General features: G+C 34.5%; 1 protein-coding gene across 1 annotated transcript; it reads right to left on the bottom strand.

The window, feature by feature from the left end:
* Positions 1-335: 335 nt before the first annotated feature.
* On the bottom strand, positions 336-23,651 carry LOC117336833 (potassium voltage-gated channel protein Shaw-like). Its single transcript, XM_033897492.1, has 4 exons — positions 22,806-23,651; positions 14,278-15,220; positions 5,346-5,561; positions 336-965 (listed from the first exon to the last, which is right to left on the bottom strand). The coding sequence occupies exons 1-4, from the start codon at positions 23,406-23,408 to the stop codon at positions 898-900; spliced, it is 1,830 nt and encodes a 609-aa protein (XP_033753383.1). The 5' UTR covers positions 23,409-23,651; the 3' UTR covers positions 336-897.
* Between the last annotated feature and the right edge of the window lie 1,321 nt (positions 23,652-24,972).

Here is a 24,972-nt window from a genome sequence, read left to right as displayed (position 1 = left end):
CCCCCAAAAAAAAACCCAACAAAAAAACAACAAAAGACCCCCCAAAAACTCCCCAAAAACAACAACAAACAAATAAATATTACGGACAGAATAACGTAACCGTAACTCTAAGTCAGAGTCGATTCATGATGGCAAAATATGAAGAAAATTAAAGGTCCAAATGGGAATTCATGAAACAGTACAAGGAGAATAAGACCAGGTGTTTCGGTAGAGTAAGCGCTTTCTGCTTCATCGACGTCATCGTCATCAGGCATACAAATCTAGATTAAATCCGGGATAAGTCACATTTTGAAAAATGAGAAGTGGAGTGGTGACTAAGGAAGTTAAGAGGTGACTGAACGCTCATTTAATGACGTTTTATTGGTTGAATTCATAACTTACTGTAACTCAGACGCATAACTCATCAACACTTCACCAATAAACAACGAATACAGGTTCCATATATTCCTTTTACGGCGAGCCAGAAGTTGAAAATATAAACGTTTAGGTGATTCGCTTGTCCTCATTGAACAAGTTATACTGTCCTGAAAATTGTAATACAGGTGCCCGTATGTGAATTCTTGTTGAACGGTTCATGTTGTCTTATTGAATCAAGACATCTGTGTGGATAACCAGTATTGACCACTATTCACATAGTTTGTTTGATTGTTTATTTCTTTTCAATTTCGGAGAAATCCCGTCACAACATAATGTCAATTACATGTGCACAAAATTATGTTCCAATTTGATGTGGTACATTTCTGTAAAAAAAAACAACAACAATAAACCTTTATGTTTTAAATTATGCACGTATTCTCTTCCTGCGAAATTTCTGTAAGTTGTTTTTTCTTCTCCATATGTTTCACACTTTCCGTGAAAAAAGAGGGTACGTCTCCATTTTTATAACGACAACTTTATTCACACGTCCGGATCCGGTTGCAGGTGGGTCATTTTAGAAGATGCTGCTGGCGAAACGGATTTACAACCTGTAAAAAACAATTATCATAATTAGGGCATGTTTATAGAAACAGTGATGAAACTCTGCTTTTTCATTGAAACTAAAGACCGGAACTGGAAAAGGGAGATTAAATTTAAAACGACTGCAGAGTGATATCCGGAAAATAGAAACAACGGACTCAGGGGTTGTTTATGAGAGCGTTGCTACGCTAATTTGTGAGTTTAACGCCATAGAACGATGTCGCTGTGGTAATAAAAACTAATCATCTCGATATGATATTTACATCCACAAGGACACAATTTCTAAATCACAGAAATTTGTTATATCTTACAAAAACAAACAGATAGATAAATAAAATTACAGACATTGTTTTGCTAGAATAGGGTCTTCCTTGTCGTTATATGGTCGATACGATCCAAACGGTTCTACATACTGAGTCACAAAGATAATTTCATTTGATTAGCTCGAAAAATAAAATTAGGACATGCTTGCAAAGGCACACGTTCCGATTATTGATATACTAAATTGTCCTCCCCTATACACCCAATAACACCCTTCCCTACGTAGTAACGTGTCTGTGATCCACGTCCACTGGTGACATGACAGCTAATTTGAACCAGACACCGGGCAAATTACAGTTACCGATAAAACTGTTAAATTTTCTACTATTTTTGTGAAACGCTCCGTATCAGGGAGATTTTTCTAGATTGAATTTTCTAAGACTAGGGGGACATGCAGGTTATTCCCATATTATTTCATAAAACTTATCGATGTTCTCACGTTCAAAAGAAAAATGATCAATACCTTTGGGTAATGTCAATTACTTTTCAAAAGGGCATTCCTTCGTTTAAATAAAGTTAAGGTCGTCAAAATTAAACTCACTGAAAAATATGTCATTGTTCCAAGTAGTAAAAGTTATAATCTTTACATTCATGAGAAAAATTTACACTCAAGATAAAGTTCTTCTAGTATTAAGTCCTGATAATTCTTAATTCGACCCGAAGTATCACTAATTACCGCAAAGACACACGGTATTTGTAAACGAAACGCCTTTTTTGTTGTACATTTCGGCGTAAATTTCACTACATGTAGGCACAGACACTCATATTATCATCGTCCGGACATAGATATCATCAATAGAAATTCTGCATGTTTCTGATGTCCAAACGAAGGAAGGCCCCTTTAAGAAAAACTTCTTGAAGGTTACGCCACTTCATTTAAGGATTGAATCTTGATTTGGTCAATTTCATGGGGTCATGAATTGGGTTGCTCTTGAGACAAATTTAATGAACTGCGAAGCAGTTCATGTTGAATTTGTCTCAAGAGCAACTCAATTCATGACCCCATGAAATCGACCAAATCAAGATTCAATCCTTATATTTCAATTATTTTTTTTCGAATAAAAAAGTCGGTCTAGACATTAATGTCTCGAAGCTTGTGCAAGTCCAAATACGGAAAAGCCCGAGGAGTTCCAGATTGTGCTTGTCTAGTCGATCGAGTAAAATAGTCCGCAATATTAGGATTAAAAACAGCATGATTTTGTCAAAATAGAAGCATTTAGCATATCTGGTCTTTCATAAAATACAAGAATACATTATAAATTTGATAATTGTAATAATTATTCCATGTTTATAACAACAATGTAGAAAAAGTGAAATCGTTCCGCGGAAGGATTTTAACCATGTATTCATACGCACTGATCAGTGTTAATCTGGTTAAATTCATGAGCAAATGAAACAGATTAAGTTTGGTAGTTTCATTGAGTCCAACTTGAGTAGAAATTGAAATATTAAATAAATGACAAATGTTATTTTTCAAGGAACACATTTGAAATGAACCAAAGCAAGACAGACAGTTTATTTTAAAACAACCCAGATATTTGCTGGAGTAAAATCCAAACAATTTACTAACTGTTCCCCGTCTAGGTAATTAATTGTTTGTGACAATTTAACATGACACATTTTATTTAGAACCGATGACAATGACGCCGAAATGTTTTAACTACATTTTTATCTTTTTTATATTTCTCCTGGAATATCGTCAAGCCCTTTTAAAAAGTGATGTTGTCAGGAAAATGCAGAACATTATTTCTAATTTGACAATTTTCATTAGATGTTTATGAAAACCGATTCCAACTGGATTACTTTAATGGTTTGCTTTGTGAGAGTTAATTGTTTCATGTTACAGTATACATTAGAACTGCATCATTTATTCTAATCTACAGCAGCATCTGCAACGATAGCATGAAGGTCGAACTCCAAGGTCAATGAATGCCGGCGAAAAACTTTTAAAAAGGAGAGAGAAAATACTGAAATTAACGAAACCGTAATTCCAACTTAAAATTGGCAAGCAATGGAAAAATACGAAAAAAAAACTTGCATGGACAAATTTGAACATATACAAAGAGAATAGAACCAAGAGTTCCAGTAGAATAAGCGTTATACAAATCTAGGTCAAATTTGACTTCAGTCACATTCTGAAAATGACAGCTACAATAACGGAATAGGTTTTATGAAGAAAGATTTGATAAATTAGTTTTGTTGGACTGTGAAATTTTACCTCCAGTTAATTCGTTGCGTGCATAACGTGGCAGAATGAAATACTATGCTCAATTTAGGCGATTAATCAAAAGCATACCGACTGAGAATAAAACTCGGTCATTTGTTAAAGGAGCATTCCTTCGTTTGAATTAGGTAGTCAAAATTAAATTTACTGATAAAATGTATGTTTTCTAAATAGTAAAAGTTATAATCTTTACATTAATAAAGCAGTTTTACTCTCAAGATAAACCAACGTTCTTTAAGCATTAAATCCTGAAAATTCTTAATTCGACCCGAAGTATCACTAATTACCGCAAAGACATAGGGTATTTATCTACAATATACCTTTTTTGTGTACATTTCGGCGTTAATTTCATTACTTGAAGAAACAAACACTCATATAATCATCGTTCGGACATAGATTTTCTCAATAGAAATTGTGCATGTTTCTGATATCCGAACGAAGGAATGCCCCTTTAATGAAAAAGTAACATATTTCATAAATACCGTATTATCATTACGTTGGTTTAGGTTCAAATTCAGTTCAATTTGTCTTTATCCCATCACAAATGCTGTCTATGGACGTTTGTTTGTGAAGGAATGAGCGAGGTGAGAAGCGTGGAGGCTCTAAACAGAGATACAGAACGTGCGGATCGCGTGCGACTCGGCCATGTTCATCAATCACTAATCTAATACAACAGTAAAACCTCCAATGGACGCAACATCACAGCCGAGAACAATTTACAGATATAATCACGATGGAAGGGTCGTCTGGTGTGAACTTAATTAGAAACAAAACGGGTGAAAACCGCAAGAATTGATACAATCACCATTGTTGGTGATAACGTCTTTTGACGTGAAATGTACATAACTATACGTATTGTTCCACAAAACATCAAACTATATTATGTATGTAGGGCAATTATCAACACACACGGTTGCTAAACCCCGCGCGTATATTCCATGCTTATGACTCTTCCATTATTTTTCTTTTTATTGATATGATATTTTTCATTTCAACATCATTATTTGTATTAATATTCAATGAAAGTGGGTTCTTGGTATCTTTCCGGGGTCATATACTCTCTCTCCAGTTATGAACTCGGCCTCCAGATGTCTAGCGATAGCAGTGATGTTTGTGAAAGTAAGACTGGGTGTTTTTGTCAATATTTTCCCAATTCATCCATTGAAATAGAGATCATTATCAACATGCCCCTCCTTGGGATCGCACCCTGACTCTTGGCTTACCAGACTAGCGCGGTACCGAATGAGCTATTGATGAATTCGTCCAAACTCAGCCGGTAGGAAGCAGGCAGTATCTTACTTCGGTGACATTATATTACAGTATTTAGGGATAATTTTAAATGTTCTAGAATCATCATACAAAAAATAAACAAACAAGAAAAACAGAACATAAACAAACAAAACAAAAATAAACAAACGAAAAAATAAGCAAACAAACAAAAATGATTAAAAATAAAAATAAAATAAACAAACATGCAAATTAGCAAAAATCAAAATTCAAAGAAAAAATGTTAAACAAAACAAAATTAAAAACAACAAAAGTTTCACTCTTCGAACACCCATTGAGTACAAACATCGTTGATGTAGCTTTAAAACCCATCACAACTACTTTTCCATCCAATCAAAAGTGACTTTACAAACAGTGACGTCATTTTCAAAATGTTGAGGGATGATAACATTTTTTTTTCGAAAATCAAATTCTTATTTCAAGGCACAGTCTGAGAGACAAAAATTTATGATTCGATTTAATATCTAATAACCAGCAATTCCGAATGAATTTTACACAATAAACTCGCGGCAAAACATTTCAATAACAACCCTTTAAACAAAAAGAATATACTAACCTATTCCGACTCGGCTGCCCCGTCTCGTGCGCATGCTCACATCTGCTTCCGCCGCTGGAGAGTGGGATCGTTCAGGAATCCTTGGTAGTCTTTCCGCTTCCGGTGGAGACTGGTTTCCAAGGTAACGGTTCCGTTTTACAGTTAACACTGGAGAATTTACAATTTCGTCCGTGTAAATTACACTTATCTTTCTCACTTCTTCTTTTTCTGGAGACGCTGCGGAGAAAGAAATTGATTTTAAATCCGTTTAGTGACGTAGACATTCTTAAACAATGGATGGGGTTATCTCGGGTCAGACTACTAAATCTCCATGACAACTATGTACTTCTGGTAACATTTCAGAGTATTGTAATTGTTTAGTCTGTCTGATTTTGTTTTTCACATCAAAATAAATCATTTTCAATTTTCTTAACCATTCAAAACCAAAAGACATGAAATCTATTCTAATATACAAATGTACATGTACATTAGGAATGTTGTGGACGAGTGATTCTGTCAATAAGAAAAAAAAAATCCGGAAAACATAAAAAAAGGATTTTATGAAAAATACATCACACACTATATATACATGTATATATATGGGTTGAAGAAGTAATATATAGAGGATATCTAACAGTGTCTTCAGTAATACCAAATATATTTCACGAGTGGGGCTAATATTTTGATATTTTTCACGAGTGCGCAGCACAAGTGAAAAATATCAAAATATTAGCCACACGAGTGAAATATATTTGGTATTACTGAAGACACTGTTAGATATTATGTTTATTACATTTTTTATCAACGAAAAACCTACCCGTATGCTAACTAGGCCTACAGCGATAATTTGTAAACAAAAAAAGTAGTTTCCCCTGTCCAGGTGCTGACATATACATGTATGTCGGGCTTTCTGATTGGTCAATTATTTTGGTATTTTCTAATCATTAATTTGATTGGTCAAATCAGCAAAAGTGATATGAAAAATATGTGAAAAATATCACTTTTATAGAATGAATAATTTTTGATATTTCACTGGTAAAAATGTAATAAAAACGATTATTATCCAGGAAACACTGAATCCTTGCAAAGATTTGTTTGCAGGATATGAATTACTTGAAATGTTAATATAGGGCAAAAAAGTAGTTAATTCTAACAGCGTGGACAATGAAAAATGTCAATTTTTTTAGGTAATCCGCTCCTTTATCAAGACACAGTAAACAATACTAGAAAATACAATAAGATACAGTAGGATAAGTATTTCCTATTGTATGATCTAGTATTGTTTATATATCATGTGATTATATTTGCTCTCTTTGTCTCGATAAAGCGACGGATTGCCTCAAAAATTTGACATTATCCATTGTCCACAATGTTAGAATTACTTTTTTGCCCCATATATATTATATATACATAGACTTCAGAACAGGTCTGTTCACTATAGCCAAAATGAATCAAACTGCATCATGCAGCTCTTTCATTCTTCTAGAAATCAACATTTAACGGTAAATTCTTGATATCTGATGAAAACATGGTTAATTTATCTTTGAATTATGGCATAGCGTTAAAACAAATTGTTAATGAATATCATGTTATTTAATATGTTTGTAATAATAACTTTCTAATGAACGCTGTCTCATCCGCGTTTGATATCACATTAAAGTGCAGACAATTTAACTTCAAAATACCACAATCCTATACAGATCATGGCCCATTTGTTCAAAAGGTGATTAATTTAATCACTTGATTCGTGAAAATCTCATTTTTTCTCCTTTTCTTCAAAACCTGAGTGTGTGTATTCCTCAAAAGAAGTTGGAAGATTGACGAGTGCTATAATTTGATAAAATTTTGTCAAGTTAGTTTTACCAGAAATGATTTAATCAGGATCTTAAAATTGTTGTTAAACCTAGTCACCTTTTGAACTACCGGGCCCTAGTCAATGAAATAGTCTCTGTGCACTAAAACAATGATCAAATTAATATTTCCTGAATTGAATACCTTTGAAAGAACATTCCCAAAATCTAATCCTTATAATCAGTCGGAAAATTTCAACTCACAATTTATCATCAATTCAGAAAAACAAACATTGTATTCAGAATTTGAATTCATGACATGTTATTCATATTCGAACCCTGTCGCTTTGATAGGAATTCGATAATAGCTGAGTCAGTACTAAATAACCAACGCGCTTGTTACGATCCCAAATAACATTGCTTTGATATTTGATGATATATATACGGCTACTTGATCCATATTAGGAAACCTTAAATTGGAACACAAGATACAGAACATTCTATTATCAAGGCCAACACCAAAAGCTGAAGTAAAAGTGGGAACCGCCATTTGCATTTCAAAGTCAATATATAATAAGTTTTCTTACATATCTAAAGTCAAATCCGGTCAATCAAATAGGAACTATGTGTAAGTATAACGACATGGTTATTTTTCAGATTTGATTATTTGTGTGATTTGTGAGATTATTCGCTGCTGTATTTTACCACAAAATAATTCTACATGAGAAACGGTCAGCATCTGCATCAAATTATTGATGATTTTGTGAAACTCAATGTCTAGATAAATATTGGATAAAATTTACACGATTATTTTTGTGCAATTTGTAGATATTTGTCCCTTTTTTAAATAACTAAATGTGATTTCTTTACATTGACAACCCTTAATTGACAATATGTTTCTATTCCTGAGGTTTTCAAACGACTGCATGCATGCTAACTACCTCCTGGCGGGTATGAATTATTGATATGCTAGTCTGAAATTTATATAAATTGACTGGTGGAGGACAGAATAATCTATTTAGGTTACTTTTGTTTGTCAAATTGCCAAACGTTAAATTCTTGATTTAAAAGTCATTGCGTGACTGAGAGAAAACAAGAGGACCTAAATGTCTATAGAGGCAGTACTATATACCTGCCTTGTAAGGTTTTATAGTCGATAAGTTATTACCTCTGACAGAAATGTATAAACTTCACCAGCATGAGAGGAACTGTGCCATGCATGTCTGGTAGATAAAGTTGCGGAATGGCGACGGGACTTCGTGTCATTATAAGATACAGGCATTATTGGCAGGTTTGTAAACTGATATAAATTCACACTTGTCAATATTGAAAAATAAAGTGTAACAAGAAATATCTTTAAAAAATATAAACGGCATAGTTTTAATGCTGATGGTTATAATGTAAAATTGCTGGTGAAATAAATTAACGAACTAATTAATAAATGCGCAGTTTCAGCACGGATAACGAAATTATATCATTTTGAATCATTTTTGGTGATAATAAGACTGCATTTGAATCAGGAATGTGATTTTATTAATGTGTCATTTGAATGGATACATCCGCTTATTCAGCTTGCATTCAATCTTAATTTTGTTTCGTCTTTAAATGCATATCTGCATTTTGCATTTACCGCTACATTGACCAATCACATACTTCAGCTTGACTAGTAACGCCACCTCTCGCGTCATATCCGGGGTCAAAAGAAAATTATACGGCTATGCCGAAAAACGCCGCTTACACGTCTTTCCGATTTATTTATTTATTCACTTCATATGAATATAATCATTTTTAATGTGATGTGTCGTGTCTTCCTTTATCGGGTTCGTACCAGTTGTACCGGTACTAATCTGCTGTACTCGTGATGGGACACGGCGTACCAGTAGAACCTGACCGGTTCACGTGGCTCGTTTCCTGAGACGTACCACTTAGATCCAAGATGGCGGAACTGTGATGATTCATTTGGCATACTAATGTACGTGTTGTTAAATACGAGACGAGGAATCTTCATTTGCGATGAAATTGTATATATTTAACGTATTGATATTAACGGAACATTTCAGGTATTTATATTACATTCGTAACACTTTAATAACAAAAATAATCTCTTTTTATGAAGCGAATACTTTGTAGAGACGGCCGCCATTTTGGAAACTCACTTGAGATTCAATTGCGTTCCATGATATGTTACCGTGCCTATTCAGTACAACAGACCATCTGAATCGGTTCGGTTTTGCTGGTGCCCCGCGTTCCATTACGAGTACAACAGATTCGTACCGGTACAACTAGCTGGTACGAACCCGATAAAGAAACGCACGCGAACGGTGAGTGTCTAGATTCCGGATATCCGGAAGGGAAACCAGGAACAAAAAAAAAAGGCCTAACAGATGTTTAAGAATAGATGGGTATATGTCATAAAGCTCATACATTAATGCTTACATTCTGCATGAGTGTTAATTCTTTATATGAACATACCAAGTGAAAACAACAAACCTTTAACCCTAACCTTAACCCTAACCCTAACCCTAACCAACACCATGAATACAGTTTTAAAACATCATTTTACTTGCTGATTTTCCACACAATACATCAGTCAAATATCAATACGTCTGAAAAATAGTCCCCGTTTCCTTTTTCGTAGATTGTGTTTTCTTCGCTATCTATGAACATAAACTTATTCTTATTTAACACTGATGATTGCATATGATTTTACTTGATGTCCTTTTTAATTTTAAATTAAAGAAAAATAAAGCACACACAAATTGACTGGAATTTACGGAGCGGAAGAACACGGTAAACGAAGATGCATTGGCGGGATTATCGGCTGTCTTGACCCTTGTTTCCGATTCCGTTTTGTATTTTTTATATGTTGTATATATATTGTTAAATGGAAATTGATCAATAAAACAAAATTTAAACTAATTATTTCTTATTAAATTTTATTTGTTTTTATCAAATATCCATTTCAGTTTTTATATGTATATCACTCTTTTTACTTTCTACTCTAATCATATTTATTTGGTTCGAAGTTGAAATTGTTTATGCTACTGAGAATTGAAATTTGAAAGGGTTCTCTGTAGCATCGTCTAAGAAATCATAGATTGTCAATTGCTGTCGTTATCGTTGTCACCTTACATTTCCGGAAATAGAAATAGGGACACAGTGCTTGGTTACAGTTTGTATGCAATTTGCATGTAGATGTACCAATATCTTTGTTGAGTTGTTAGGTCACAATATCTTCAAAATGAACATTGACATTTCCATGGGAACAAGACATTCCTCACGTGGCCGACTTGTTCTTGTTTTAAAAATTGACGAGGTGTTTTGGTTCAAAAAGTAAAATCTTAATTAACGATCGGATATGTCATTCATCTTGAAATCAAGAACAAAAAACAAACAGTATCCGTTGACCTCGACCTTTACTCACAATATTGCCAGCAGGGACAGCTAAGAACTATGCTGTATGATAAGGATGGTGATTTAAATTATTGTTAATTTTCCGTTTCTAGATAGCAACGCTCCAGCTTCCCCTACATGTGGTGTTTAATGTCCCAATAGATTCGATGTTCAAAATCACGCTAGGTTTTTATCTCGATTTTCGCGTCAGCTATCGACCGTTGAGGTAATTCTAAAGCACAGGTTTTCGACAGCTATAGGTTGATTAAGACAATGGGAACAATTTATGGTCAACCTCAGGATCTCATTTGAAAATATTTTGTTCGGTGCTCGTTGATTTGCGTGATGGTCCCATTGCCACTACCCTTGTTCTCATTTTGAGAACATGTCCTTATTTAACCCAGATGTGTATGGTATTTGTTGTCATTTAGCAGAAGACGCTAGCCCTTCAAGAACACATGAGGTTATTGACCTGATCATTTCTCATCGGTGTCCATGAGTTAAGATCACGATTTTGTTTATCTTGTGTATGTGGTTTCTTTTTCTTTTTAAGAATATTACTTTTTAGGACTTATGTCCAATCCTATAATGATATAACATCAGTCAATAAAATATGTTGAAATTGAAATTACTTTTTTTATTAAGTTTTGGAACGACTTCTTGTCCTTTCTGATGAACTAGAGAAAAGAAATAATAATAATAAAAAAAAAAAAATCTTAACTGAGGAAATATATGCTAAGTTATGAAACATGCTACCGTAAAAAACAGAAGAATGTTTCCCGGAAACAACCAATACAAGGGAGATTACTCTAAAGTGCATTTCATAGAAATTGCCTTTGTCTTCAAATCTCACGGAGAGGAGAATGGGTTTCATCATCAAGATGTTAAATAATGCTTGAACAGACACATAAACAAACTGACAAGAGTCCAATATGAGCGATGCGGCTTGAAACGGATGCTTTGATTGCAAGGAAATAATGAAAAGCTCCCTCTTGCGGATTTTAATGGGTTTCTCGCATCGAAATGCCACCATTGCTACTTCAATTATCTAAAATATAAAGCATTTGATGAAATAAAGCTCATAGTAATGAAGATCGATCACCAAGCCATGACGAAAATTACAAATCTATATTACAAATAACACGCTACTTGAATTGGCCTCAATGTAATAACGAAGTTAGCTTTCGGTGCAATTTCAAAATTCAATTTCAATATTCTGTCAATTATTAAAAATGATTGGTTTTTTTTTACTAAATTTTGAAAAATGAATTATGTATATAACCAAATCATCTAGAGAAGGCGTTTAGGATTTCGTTAACGCCTCTCGGGTTGTACAACCGTCACTTAATTGTTTAATTTTTTATTTTGTTGCCGCTTAAAGTGCATTGTTTAAATCATATTTTATTTCATAAACTTGAAAGCAATAGACAATGCATCTAATGTTTAAATCAATAAAAAAAAAAAAAATAGAAACTCCAAAAGCAAACTTTATACTAATATCATTCTATTGTATGGGACTGAGACAATGCGTCAGAAAAGAAAGTGTGTCGGTTTAGTCAATGTCGGCAATATTAGGGAAGTATATCGCTGTTTTGTTGGGTATGGTCGGATGTTACAGGATGTCGTTAAAGACATTGGTCGATAAAGTCAGGTTTATCTGTATATATCACTACATAGGTCATGATTACAGAACGATTTTAGTGCATCAAGTATGTGATACGATATATTTTCGTAGAAACATGGAAATGACGTCATCATATTAATACGCCTCCCATATTGCGTTCATTTTGACAATAAATGCAATTTGATATTCATAATGCTATAACTGGTACAGCAGCGATAAACTCGAGGAAAACAGATAATATTAATATTAAAACGAACTCTTACTTCTAACTAAAATTGACTTCTTCTGCTTTATTGACTACACACGCCATACAAATATCAGTCAAAATCTTGTTAAATCCCAATCTCAAAATGACAAAGAAACTTTTTCATTAATTTGTGGCGACATTGTTTTTTGGTTTTTGTGACAAACGGATATTTCAATTACTCATATATCATAGTCGGATGAAGAAACATTAATTAAATTTTAACTAAAACACATATTTTTGAAAATTTCGGAAAATATGAGTAAAATACAGAAACTGCGTCGCACATTTTCTACAATGGCTGTTCAGGACGAGATACCTTGTGACGATCGCGTAAATACGAGACAGGCCCAAGTAATGGATATAATCTATTTTTGTCTGCGTATTATCGATCTAGATTAAGAATTACAGTATCTTCGTTATGTCTGTATTCTCTGTAGTATATATACGTTACGTCGGGGTCCCTTTCAATTTTTACTTACATCTATATAAATAAATGCTATCGGATTCAAAATTGCCCCTATAAGTAGGGAAGCATTAAGAAATGGATAATTTTCGTATTTGGTCATATTTTTCTAAATGAGAACATTTGTTGAGTCCAGTAAAGATTATCATAACTGTCCCGGTTTTACGAACGTTTGTTCGATTTATTTTCATTATCAAGAGATAAATGAGCTACATTATCACTACATGTTTTTTTTGGTTTTTTTCTTCTTGTTTATTTCAAATCAAGAAGGCCCACTGTGTTGATCTCTCTCTCCAGTAATGGACATGACCCTTTAGATAAAATCCTTAAAACCTGCCTTCCAGTTGAAAATCAATTTTGACGTAAAGGCTTATTTTATCTAATATTTTGCTTCATTTCAGTAAAGATTTCAAACGAGACATTCTTATCTTGAGGGATTTTTTTTTCAACAAAGAACGTTTGTGAAGCTAGCACCTAATACTGATCCTACTAGGACATTATCATAATCCTACTATGACCTTATCATAAACCTGCTAGGACATTATCCTAATCTTACTAGGACCTTATCATAATCCTACAAGGACCTTATCCTAATCCTGCTATGACATATACTAATCCTATTAGGACCTTATCCTAACCCTACTAGGACATCATCCTAATCTTACTAGGTCATTATCCTACTCCTAATTGGACATTATCCTAATTCTACAAGGTCATTATCTTTATCCTACTAAGACCTTATTCTTATCCACCTAGGACATTATCCTTATTTACTAGGACATTGTCCTAATCCTACTAGGACATTATCCTAATCCTACTAAGACCTTATTCTTATCCAACTAGGACATTATCCTTATTTACTAGGACATTATCCTAATCCTACTAAGACCTTATTCTTATTCAACTAGGACATTATCCTTATTTACTAGGACATTATCCTAATCCTACTAGGACATTATCCTTATTCTACTAGGACATTATCCTTATTTACTAGGACATCATCCTAATCTTACTAGGACATTATCCTTATTTACTAGGACAGTATCCTAATTCTACTAGGACATTATCCTTATCCTATTAGGACATTATCTAATCCTACTAGGACATTATCCTTATCCTACTAAGACCTTATTCTTATCCACCTAGGACATTATCCTTATTTACTAGGACATTATCCTAATTCTACTAGGACATTATCCTTATTTACTAGGACATTATCCTAATTCTACTAAGACCTTATCCTAATCCTACTAAGACCTTATTCTTATCCAACTAGGACATTATCCTAATCCTACTAGGACATTATCCTAATCCTACTAGGACATTATCCTTATCCTACTAGGACATTATCCTTATTTACTAGGACATTATCCTAATTCTACAAGGACATTATCCTAATCCTATATTAGGTTTTGATAATTGTATTATGAACTCACTGTTGCTGTCACAGCTACCAAACGCACTATCATTGCTGGACTTACGATCCAGAGACTTCAAACTGCCTTTACTGCCGAATTCTGATTTTACCGATTCCGGTAAAGGAGAAGGTGATGGCGTTGGATGATTTTCCTTCAAAGCATTAGCGGCACCAAAGAGGCAATTCCTGTTCTTTTTGGGTAGTTTCATTTTAGCCTGCGCGTGGGAGTAATAAAGTGTGAAATTGCTGACTATAATCGGAACCGGAAGTGATAACATCAGAAGACCACAAACTGCGCAGATAGTTCCAACAACATATCCAAAACCGGTTCTAGGAGCCATATCGCCATATCCTAACGTTGTCATGGTAACAACTGCCCACCAAAAACCCATAGGAATATCAGGAAAGTCGTTTCTCTGACTTTCGTCAATTTGCTCTGCATAGAAAATAAGACAGGCGAAGATTAGCACGCCAATTATCAGGACAAGGAACAGCAGAAATAGCTCTTTGGCACTCGCTCGTATCGTATGGCCGAGAATTTTTAATCCGCTAAAGTGACGCGTTAGTTTCAAAATTCGAAAAATTCTTATCAATCGCAGAGCATTAAGGAAATAATAGGCATCGGTGAGTTCGAGATTGCCATCACAAACCAACATAACTTTTGTGATGTAGAACGGTACAACGGAACAAATATCTATCCAGTTAAATGGTTCCTTTACGTAATCACAGAGTCGAGGACAGAACATAATCCGGGCTAGCAACTCAAACGTGAAGAAGATGATGCAGATGTATTCAAAGATATCCATGAAAAGAAGGGGCTTGGTGTGTTTTTGTCTTTCCAAAACAGGCAGATCCTCCAGGGATGCGTTTGGATTTGGGTTGTACCGGAAGTGAGAATTAGTCTCCAAACAAAAGACGGCGATCGACGTCAGGATGAATATCACAGATATAACAGCATAGGCCTGAAATGTGAGGAAAGAAATAGTTAGAGATGTGACTAACAAGAAAATGAAAAGGAATGAATAAACGTGATATTTACGAATAATTTGAATACTAGTGAGCATTTAACATATGCAAAACTGGCCATAAAAATAATACATCACAAAAAAAAACAAAAAACAAAACAACAAAAATACAATGAAAGCAAAACAAACAAAAATACAGCAAAGGCAAAAGAGTGCATGTGCACCGAAACATACGATATCTGTCAGGACGTAATTGTTTCAATCAAAATAAAATCCGAGACACTTTGGAAAGCTCTGTTGAAGGAGAGGTTTGAGTAGGTTGGATTTGTTTTATCTTTACGATGTTTTAATGGCGTTACTTGAAAATAAATGAAATCAGACACTAATGGTGTTTATTTTTATGTTTAATTTTGTGTTATGTTTTTTTTAACTGATGTGTAAATCTAGGGGATGGGAATTAATAAAGGGGGCGTACTTTTATTATTATTATTTATTTATTTATTTATTTTTATCTTTTTTTTTAATTTTTAGAAATGGCTAAATTGTATATAACCGATATATCAAATTTGCTATATATTGTATATATGTATATATGATTAGATTTATACACGTGACAATGACACACAATTGTCATTATATTGACTATGAATGCCAACATAACTCAGCCAAAAGCCTAACCGAATTCATCGCGGCCGAACGCTAACACACAGACAGAGGGCGTCGTCGTGGGGGAACTCACAGACAGTTTTATCAGCGGAATGGACATTTAACCAATCATGTCATAAATTCAATATCAGATGTTGTCTCTCATATATATCCACCGCAGTGATGGGAATGGTTAATAAAACATTAAACTGTCACAAAATGTGTTTCGTGGTTGAGATATTTCAGGAAAATGATAAGCGACGATTTGATGAGGGCTGATGAAGCAGGAATTTGATTACTCGTCTATCGGTCGCGGAGATAACGATGTTTTACATATTGCCGGCCAGCCTTGTGGAACATCGACTTGTCCGTCTATATTTGTCACAGTTCCCAGCCAAACCTCCCCGAGAACACATAAAAGGCTATTTTGCTAACACAAATCGCTCTGTCTTAATTACGTTAAATTTCCAATAACATTAGGAATAACATATACAAGACTGCTATTCCATTACCTATATGTTATTTTGCCTCTGCAGTGAAGCGAAGGTAAACATATTTTTGTTTTCTCTGTATACTGCTCTGGTTTACAGCGATACAGCTACCGAACGTAAAGTTGATATAAATCTCTGATGTGTTGCGAAACCTGTACTTTTCCACATAGAATTTGCTTGGAGACGTACATTAATCTCACTGTGAACAGATTTTATACACTTCTTTAATGTTCTTTAAAAATCATTAAATATCCAATATTCCCTAAATTGATTCCATTTTCGAATAAATAACCCGCGTTGTGTTTCGACATTTATCAAGGTTCATTAAGATGTCTCAACCATCTATTATAGACATCCACACGTTTTGCATCAGCGAAATGATTAATGAAAGTTTATATTCATCTTTTATCCCCTTTTGTTCTCTACAATATACTTATTTGAAGACTTCATTCCATAGTGTACATTTGTACTTTAAATCAAATCACACCTATTGACTTCACGGTGATTGACTTATGTAGATACGTACGGTGTCGAGAAAAACAATTTCACAGCTTTTACGATGTAAAAAAAAATTACCGTACTTAGTAATTTCACATCACTGTACACATTGTAAAACGACGTTCTCCTTTTTTTCTTTTTTTTTAAATGCCAATTAAAATTAGAATGCATTAGTTGAATTCAATAATATAAGCTGATTATGACACGAGACTAATACCAGGTGGAGTATGATGTAATGAAGGAGTTTTGATTATGGACACGCCGACAAGAATGTAATATTCTATTTATCAAACATTCAAAATTATCCTGAATGAAATAGGAGAATGAAATCTCAACTTTTCGCTTTCATTATCAAGGCAAACGAGTGACGTCATCAATTTATGGCGTCACAATAGTATTTAACATAGGTCATACGAATAGGTCATAGGGTAAAAATACACAGAAGCGAATTGCACCTCTGAATATAAATTTACTAGCACATATAAAACGTCAGCCAAACGATACATATAAAACTGCTCCTATAACTCTGCTTAGTTCGAGGAAATTGTAGAGAGATACTGCAAGCTATCTTATTTTGGACAATAAGATTTTAGCGAATAACTGGATATAAACGGGTTAGCGCAACGATGAATTAGCCCTCCAAAATGACTTGTCGGAGAAAGTATTACGGAGAAAGTAATATACGTAGACATTCGGCTAACCTCGGCCGATTCCGGTAGCCTTCATCAAATATTCGGCTAAACTCGGCCGATTCCGGTACCCTTCATCATTAGATGTAGGTACGGAATCGGCCGAGATGTGACGAGTGATACGTAGACTGAACCAAAAATCAGCGGTATAATAATTTAGCGGATTGTTAATAAAGCGAAAAGCGCAAAAATAATCTAACCGGTTAAATGTGTACGTCTACAGTACATACAAGCATTTAAATTAAAAGGAGATTCGTTTGCATTGTTTTATCATGTTTGATTCCATGGCGATGCAGTTATCCATTAACGACCTAATTATACAGTAGCAACAGCTACACGTAACAGCACTGGGGTGATCTGGAATAAAACTCTACAAATCTTCTTCTGTTTCTACTCAACAGCGCATTATAATTTCAAAATAAATGAACTCGCTCCGTCTTAATTTGTGCGGGATGCGTGTAGATTTGACTAAGCTGTGAAGCCGAACCGAATACTATAAAAAGTCTTCTTTGCCGGGAATTCGTTACGTTCTGTTAAAAATGAAAATGTTCTGTTAAAAATATAAAAGAAATGGAGATTTTGATCGATGAAATACTAATCGAGATTCGCTGAATCCGTCTGACGAACTACAGGATAGTTTTACCAGAATTAAATTGTTTTCTATATACGTAATTATTTCACTCACTTTGGAAGAACTAGGTTGAATCAAGAGTGTTGAAATCCTGTCGAAATGGTTCCATGCTTTCATATGTCTTCACAAGACATTTTGTTAATCAGAAAACGAGTTCTGGTAATGCACTTGACTTTTCGTCTCGAGGTAATGACAGAAAATTTAATTCCTGAGCATTCGCTAAGAAAACAGTTACTGTGTCCGACAGTTTCTGCGCTGAAACTAAAATCAATCAATTTTTAAAAGATCGATAGTCCTCGCGCATCTAGGTTACTCTGGAACAACATTTTGTGTAAATACGTAAGAGGGTTGTTTCTAAGAGAGAAAAAAACGAAATCCGGAAAATTTATCAGTCCCCCGACCTAAATTTATATTAGATTTTCAATATCCGTTTGCGAACGTCACATGAAGACTATTTCCACTAGTGATAAGGTCAGGGGTCATTGTAAAGTGTCAACACACCGAAATGCTACAGCTGATTTTTACAGGTTCAAGCGTTCTTGTAACAGACGGGGTCATATGAGCACAGAGGTCAAGGAAACCGCAAGAGAGAATACCAAAGAGAGAAAAGAGAAGACAGGAAAGAAGAAATGACATACAAACGTGTCAATATACTTTGTCCCGTTAAACGGTGTTGTTTTATTATGAATAGTAAAATAGGCTTAAGGTATAGCGACAACCGTGAAAGCTGTTCTGTAAATGAATATTAATAAAAGTTTTCCTCGGTTGATGTTGGAACATAATGCTTCACAGAGAAAACCGAAGTGCGTGCATCGTTCTGCATATTATAATGCGGTAACAAACAAACTCTTGTCTCTTAGTTAGATGATGAAACAACCCTGCCTTTTTTGTTGAATATACAAAGCCAGAGCCAAGCTGTATTATGAACTATGTGAATTTGAACCAGTTTGGCAATGGCTGCGGCAAATCCCTTGCCGATCTCACACCCCAAAAAAGGGAAGAAAAAAATGAAAACTTTGTAGTATGTGTGGCCGATTAACTTTGGTCCTCAGACTTCAGGTACATGCATAACTTGGATAGTCGGCAACGCCATTTCTACTTTTCATCATTCCAAAATTTTAATTGAAATGTAAATATTTAATGCTGACAAACACACAGTTGAAGAATGAAACACGTCAACCTGTCGAACCCAACACCTACATTTATGTAGCTATTCCGAGCCAACTGTCAAACAATTCAATAGAGGCTGCTCATGATGAAACTTTTTTTGGTTAATTGTATTTACTTGTGTATCTGTACGATTGAAACGGTATTATTATTTCAGAAAGTTGAGAAAAAACAGCAACAAAAACAATGATCTTTGAAACTATGTACATGTATGGGGGGAATGGAAAACAAGCAGTAGACTTACGTTAATTCAACCACAAAACAACAACAACAACAACAACAACATTAACAACAACAAGAATTATCTTTGAAACAATGTATGGGGGAAATAGAAAACAAGCAGTAAGTTTATATTATTTTTTCCCAATTTCTGAAATAGTATTCATGCGTAACAAATAACGTTCGATTTTACATTTTTAAATCTTGGCCTTGAATTAAAACAATCTGGGTTATATAAATTCTCTGTCGAACTAACACTTTTTTTTCAGTTGTAGAGATTGTCTTTTTTTCGATATGTGACAGCCCTGGCATTTTTTTTCTGTCAGACGCTACGGCTGCATGCGGACGTAGATCTTTCAGACAGAGGTGAGCAGGTCAGCCCGCACTGTTGTACAGAACACATCACGCGATTTTCCTCCCGCGTATTAATGCGCCATCATTTGCCTTTTAGATTTTGTCGTTAATAGTGATAGGACATTGCATTGTCAGCCACGAATCAGAGATTTTATTGGAACAAAACCATATTTTATTTCATCAGGGCCGTTTGAAGAAATCTATCTATCCTTGAACAGGATGGTTAGCCATTCTAATCAAATAAATATTAAATTACAGCATGAACCTCGCTACACACAAAATTTGATAATTTGAGTAGAAAAGTATTTATTATTGAATCATATTTTCATAACTGCGGGATTAATTAATTATCGTTCATAGCGTCATTGAAAAAGCAAATTCAAATAGTAAATGGCAAAGAAATTAAATTATTTTACTAAGCTCAGCGCCAGTCAAGTTTTCTTCAACGCATGTAGAGACGGACAGACGCAAATTAGCTTGTAGTTATGTTTATTGACCGATATGTAAACAAATTGAAAGTTTAGATAAACTAAAAACAAATACAATGTGCATTTAACAGTGCTATGGATGAAAACATAACACAATTTACGTTTAACTTGTCCATTCACATAGATAACAAAAAAACTTGTAAATAAAAACCGTAATTCTAATTCAAAATCAATACAACGAGTCTAAAATATTAACAAGATAATGTTTGACGTCTCTCGGAAGCGTATTAGTATAATACCACCAAGGCCCGGATAATCATGCTCAAGCATGAAATCTATGTTGTGGTTTCGTTTACTTCATTTAACGTCCTATTAACAGCCAGGGTCATTTAAGGATGTTTCAGGTTTTGGAAGTGGAGGAAAGCCGGAGTACCCGGAGAAAAAACACCGGCCTACAGTCAGTACCAGGCAACTGCCCCACGTAGGTTTCGAACTCGCAAACAAGAGGTGGAAGGCAAATCAAATTTGTTTAAACTCGCTTCAATCGTAAAACAGCATTTTGAAAGAAAAAACAAAAACAAAACAAAAACAAAAATATTTATCACTCGAAGTCTTTACCGAAATTCCTTTAAATCGTTGAAAAAATATTGATTCACATATCAGATTTATCACCAAATATATTTGAGCTGGAGCACAACATGTGTATTTGAGAAAGAGTACGGTTTTAAGAATACAGAACCAGGTGTTCCGGGAGGATTAGCACATTCTGTTTTATGGACGACATATAAATCTGAGTCAAATCCAGGTAATGTCAAGATATCAGAATGGGAAACAGGGTAGTTTTTGACTAAATTTATCTCAAATATTATGAAGATTAGCACCAAGTGGTTTTAACTTTAAACTACGCTTCCAACTCTCCGATCAACATACACGAGAATGGTACAGTACGGATCGGTATAGCATGTACTTGATATTTGTAGAATGACTTCCCAAGACTCGAGGTTGATTCAATGTACTAAAAGTAACAGTCTGCCTACGTATAAAGGTCAAGTATCGGAATAATTAACTTACAACCCGTGAAGACTGAACTTTAAAGGGGAATCAAAATGTACCGGGAGTGTTATACAAGGTAATGTTTTCGCCTTTACATACACCCACATTGCGTAAGAGTATTGACGTCATCAGAATTTACGTCATACTGTACATAGTCGCCCTTAATTAAATGTCCGTAGGTAAAATTAGCAACCGATAGCAAAATTGCTGTAAAAATATATGCGAAGGTATTTGGGGGCACTTCGGGGTTTTCCGTCTATTTCCGTCAATCCGGGATCGGAAACGTATAATGACGTCACGGAATTGATAAGGGTGTTCGTGATAAATATGATAGCGTGTTTGTTATACAGTTTAGTGACAAGAAATCAACTTGTTTTACCACTTAAAAATGTAATATTGTATTCGGCGCCGTTTAACAACGCTTTTTCGACCTTTAAAAGCGAAAAAGTTAAGATTGTCGTAATCAGCCAGCATAAGTGTGCTTGTCGATAGTTTCCTGGGGGTGTTCTTAAGAAATGTTAAATGGCACCCTCACGGTGTACGGATTGGTAAATTTACCTTTGGGAGCAACCATTAACAGATTAGTACTACAAAACAACACCGACATGCAGGTGAAACGACTTGTTGCGAGAGTCCTTACTTTATCTATTTTCCCCACCGCTCTTTAATGTAATTTGACTTGTGAAATTTAATCGGGAGGGAAAGTTTTCAAATAAAACGCGTTCTCTCCAACAAGCAAGATTTGATCAAAAAGTAAGTGTTCATTTTTTAAAATATACTTTAAAATGCCAACTTGAAATTATTTCGGTAACTTTTCAAAAGTTAAAAATCAATGAAATTATATGGCGTGTCTCCCCCAGTGCAGTTAGCATGATGAAACTGTGATATAGACTTAAACAGAATATCAAAAAACAAGGTTTGTTAAATTTATGTAATTAGATACGTAGTTTATTCAATAACACTGTCCATATTGTATAAATAGCAATTACAATTTATGATATTGTATATTTTAGTTTTCCTCTCTTCGCAACGAACATGTGAAAAAAAAAGATATCATTCGTAACCGTCACGAAAAACAAGAAAGAACGCCGAAATAATAATGAAACCATAATTCAAACTAAAAAGTGGATTAAGGAGATCAAAATATGAAAATACAGATTATAGATTTGCCTAATAAAGTTCATGGTACACATAATATATCAAGTATAACATAGCATAGATTTCTTGTTTTTGTTTCTTCGTTTTTTTTGTTTTTTGTTGTTGTTTTTTGTTTTTGTTTTTGTTTTTTGTTTTGTTTTGTTTTTTGGGTCTTTTTTATCAAAGAGAATTCGAAAAGATTGTTACGTTTTCCTTTTCTAGATTACAGAATTCAAAAAAAGATTAAAGCTTGCCACTGAGAAATCTTACCTTCGAAATCTTATTTGCTTTCGGATCATCGAGAAAGCGCCACATTTTCGGTCTCCATTTATTCCATCGTGACAGTTCTACTTGTTTAAAATCCTCAGAAATACCAAACTTTTGTCTCATTTCAAATTCTTCCTCATTATCACTTTCAATATCATTTTCGGTTCCCTCGAACTCTGCTAGGGTTTCCTGTGCGTCCCTGTGGGCCCTATACGTATGCCAACAACACGGCTCAATCTGGGTCTCATCCAGACCCCAAAATGCCAATTCTTCCTCAAACGCCGGACCACAGACGTCCATGGATACGTGTAACTTTCCTGTTCTGTAATAGTTCAGAATCATTTGAAACATTCCAGAATGTCGGTCGAAAAAATATTCTCCGGTTAAAGGATCGTAATCCGGATTGTGTCCGGAATGATCCGTTAACCATGATAGTCGTGTATCCGGAATACTTTTAAGAGTCGTTTTATAAGTTTCAAATCGTACACCGCCGACATTTATGACAATTTTGTTTGAGTTTCGGCGATTGTGTGATTCTGAGAGCCGTGGAATCAGAGATGATTTGGGCGCAAAAATAGACCTTTTGTTTGTCTGTAGAGATTCCATGTCACTGTTATTTAAGACACATCATGTTTCAGCGAAGACAAGTTGAGTACTCCGAAGATACCAGAAATACTATCTTACTGTTCTCGGTGCGTTGCCATCGATTTGACAAAATTCGCTACGGAAGCTTATGTGAGGAGACAGGCTCGATGCGTGCATGCAACGTGCATGACAGTCCCTGCATGACAACGAAGCGTCCCCCTCACGCAGATCTGTCAGCCCGCCACACACAGTGCAACAGTGTTGAATCAGTTGTCAAGATAAGCAAACATTGAAGTGATCCTAATTGCAGCCCTATGACAGCGCCGTTTGGTGTATGACAGCTGCGCATGCGCATTGCGATTTTTGATGCGTGGAAACCAGACAGGTGCATTCTGTTATTGTACACTTATTAATTAAGATATAAATATTGAATTAGTACCGCTTGTCCTGACTGGCTTCAAAGTGATAGGAGGTCCAGCTCCCATGTGCTCCCGATCACGTGACAGGGGCGATGACGTACATTGTGTATGATCGATAGGACACATAGCGAGCGAAGCTGTTTAAATACAAACAGTTGATGTTGCGGTCTTATCGAACTTGGGATTTCTTAGGCTTTCTTTAATCAGAGATTTAATAAATCTTGTTTTACAGCTATTACCGGTACCGTTGTTCCGCCAATATTTCATCAAACGTTATTTCTAGCTAAACGTATTAATTTGTTAAAAATCGTCTTTATCAAAATGAAGAGAAAAAAAAACATGAACAGTTTTACGGTATGTTAATGTTTATTTAAATACTTACGGACGGGGGGTGGTGGATTTTGTTGTTGTTTGTATGTATGTGAATTTATTTATAACACACAAAGAAGGTTGATGTAGATCAGTGTTATGTTAATTAAGACTACTGAGATTGGTTAGGATCATGATTTTTATTAAGATAATGTTTTTTTATTAAGATAATGTTTTTTTATTAAGATTATGTTTTTTTTATTAAGATTATGTTTTTTTATTAAGATTATGTTTTTTTTATTAAGATTATGTTTTGATTTAGATCATGTTTTTATTAAGATTTTGTTTATTAAGGTCATGTTTTGATTAAGATCCTTTTTTATTTAGAGCATGGATGTATATATATACATGTATAATAATACATCTTTTTTTGCTTATGTCCTATATAGTTTATGCTGAAGGATGCTTGTGCCAATTTCCAGAACTACAGCAACTTTTGTTAACATTCATACTACCGTCAATATATAAAGTCTGACATTGTACATGTTAACTAGGCATGTTTAAGATCCTGCGGAGGGTCATTCTAAAATAAAAATTCATATTTATGCGGACATCTACATGCAAGCTTATGTTTATGTTCATGTGGACGTTCATACATAAAGAATATTATATTTATATCCATACGGACGGTCATACCTACAGAAGATTATATTTATATCCATACGGACGTTCATATCTACAGAAGATTATATTTATATCCATACGGACGTTCAACCTACAGAAGATTATATTTATATCCATACGGACGTTCATACCTACAGAAGATTATATTTATATCCATACGGACGTTCATACCT

Source organism: Pecten maximus, chromosome 10 (genome assembly GCF_902652985.1).
Source record: "Pecten maximus chromosome 10, xPecMax1.1, whole genome shotgun sequence".
NCBI lineage: Eukaryota > Metazoa > Mollusca > Bivalvia > Pectinida > Pectinidae > Pecten > Pecten maximus.
Note: the sequence above shows the minus strand (reverse complement) of the source record. Positions and strands in the feature narration are given on the sequence as shown.

Bases quoted from the DNA above. Each gene is read 5' to 3' on its own strand.
- LOC117336833 (XM_033897492.1), bottom strand. From the start codon at position 23,408: ATGGAATCTCTACAGACAAACAAAAGGTCTATTTTTGCGCCCAAATCA. The intron at 15,221-22,805 runs GTAAGATTTCTC...CTCACATTTCAG, and splicing joins AAGCAAATAAGATTTCGAAG to GCCTATGCTGTTATATCTGT. The intron at 5,562-14,277 runs GTGAGTTCATAA...CTTTCTCCGCAG, and splicing joins TGGTAGCTGTGACAGCAACA to CGTCTCCAGAAAAAGAAGAA.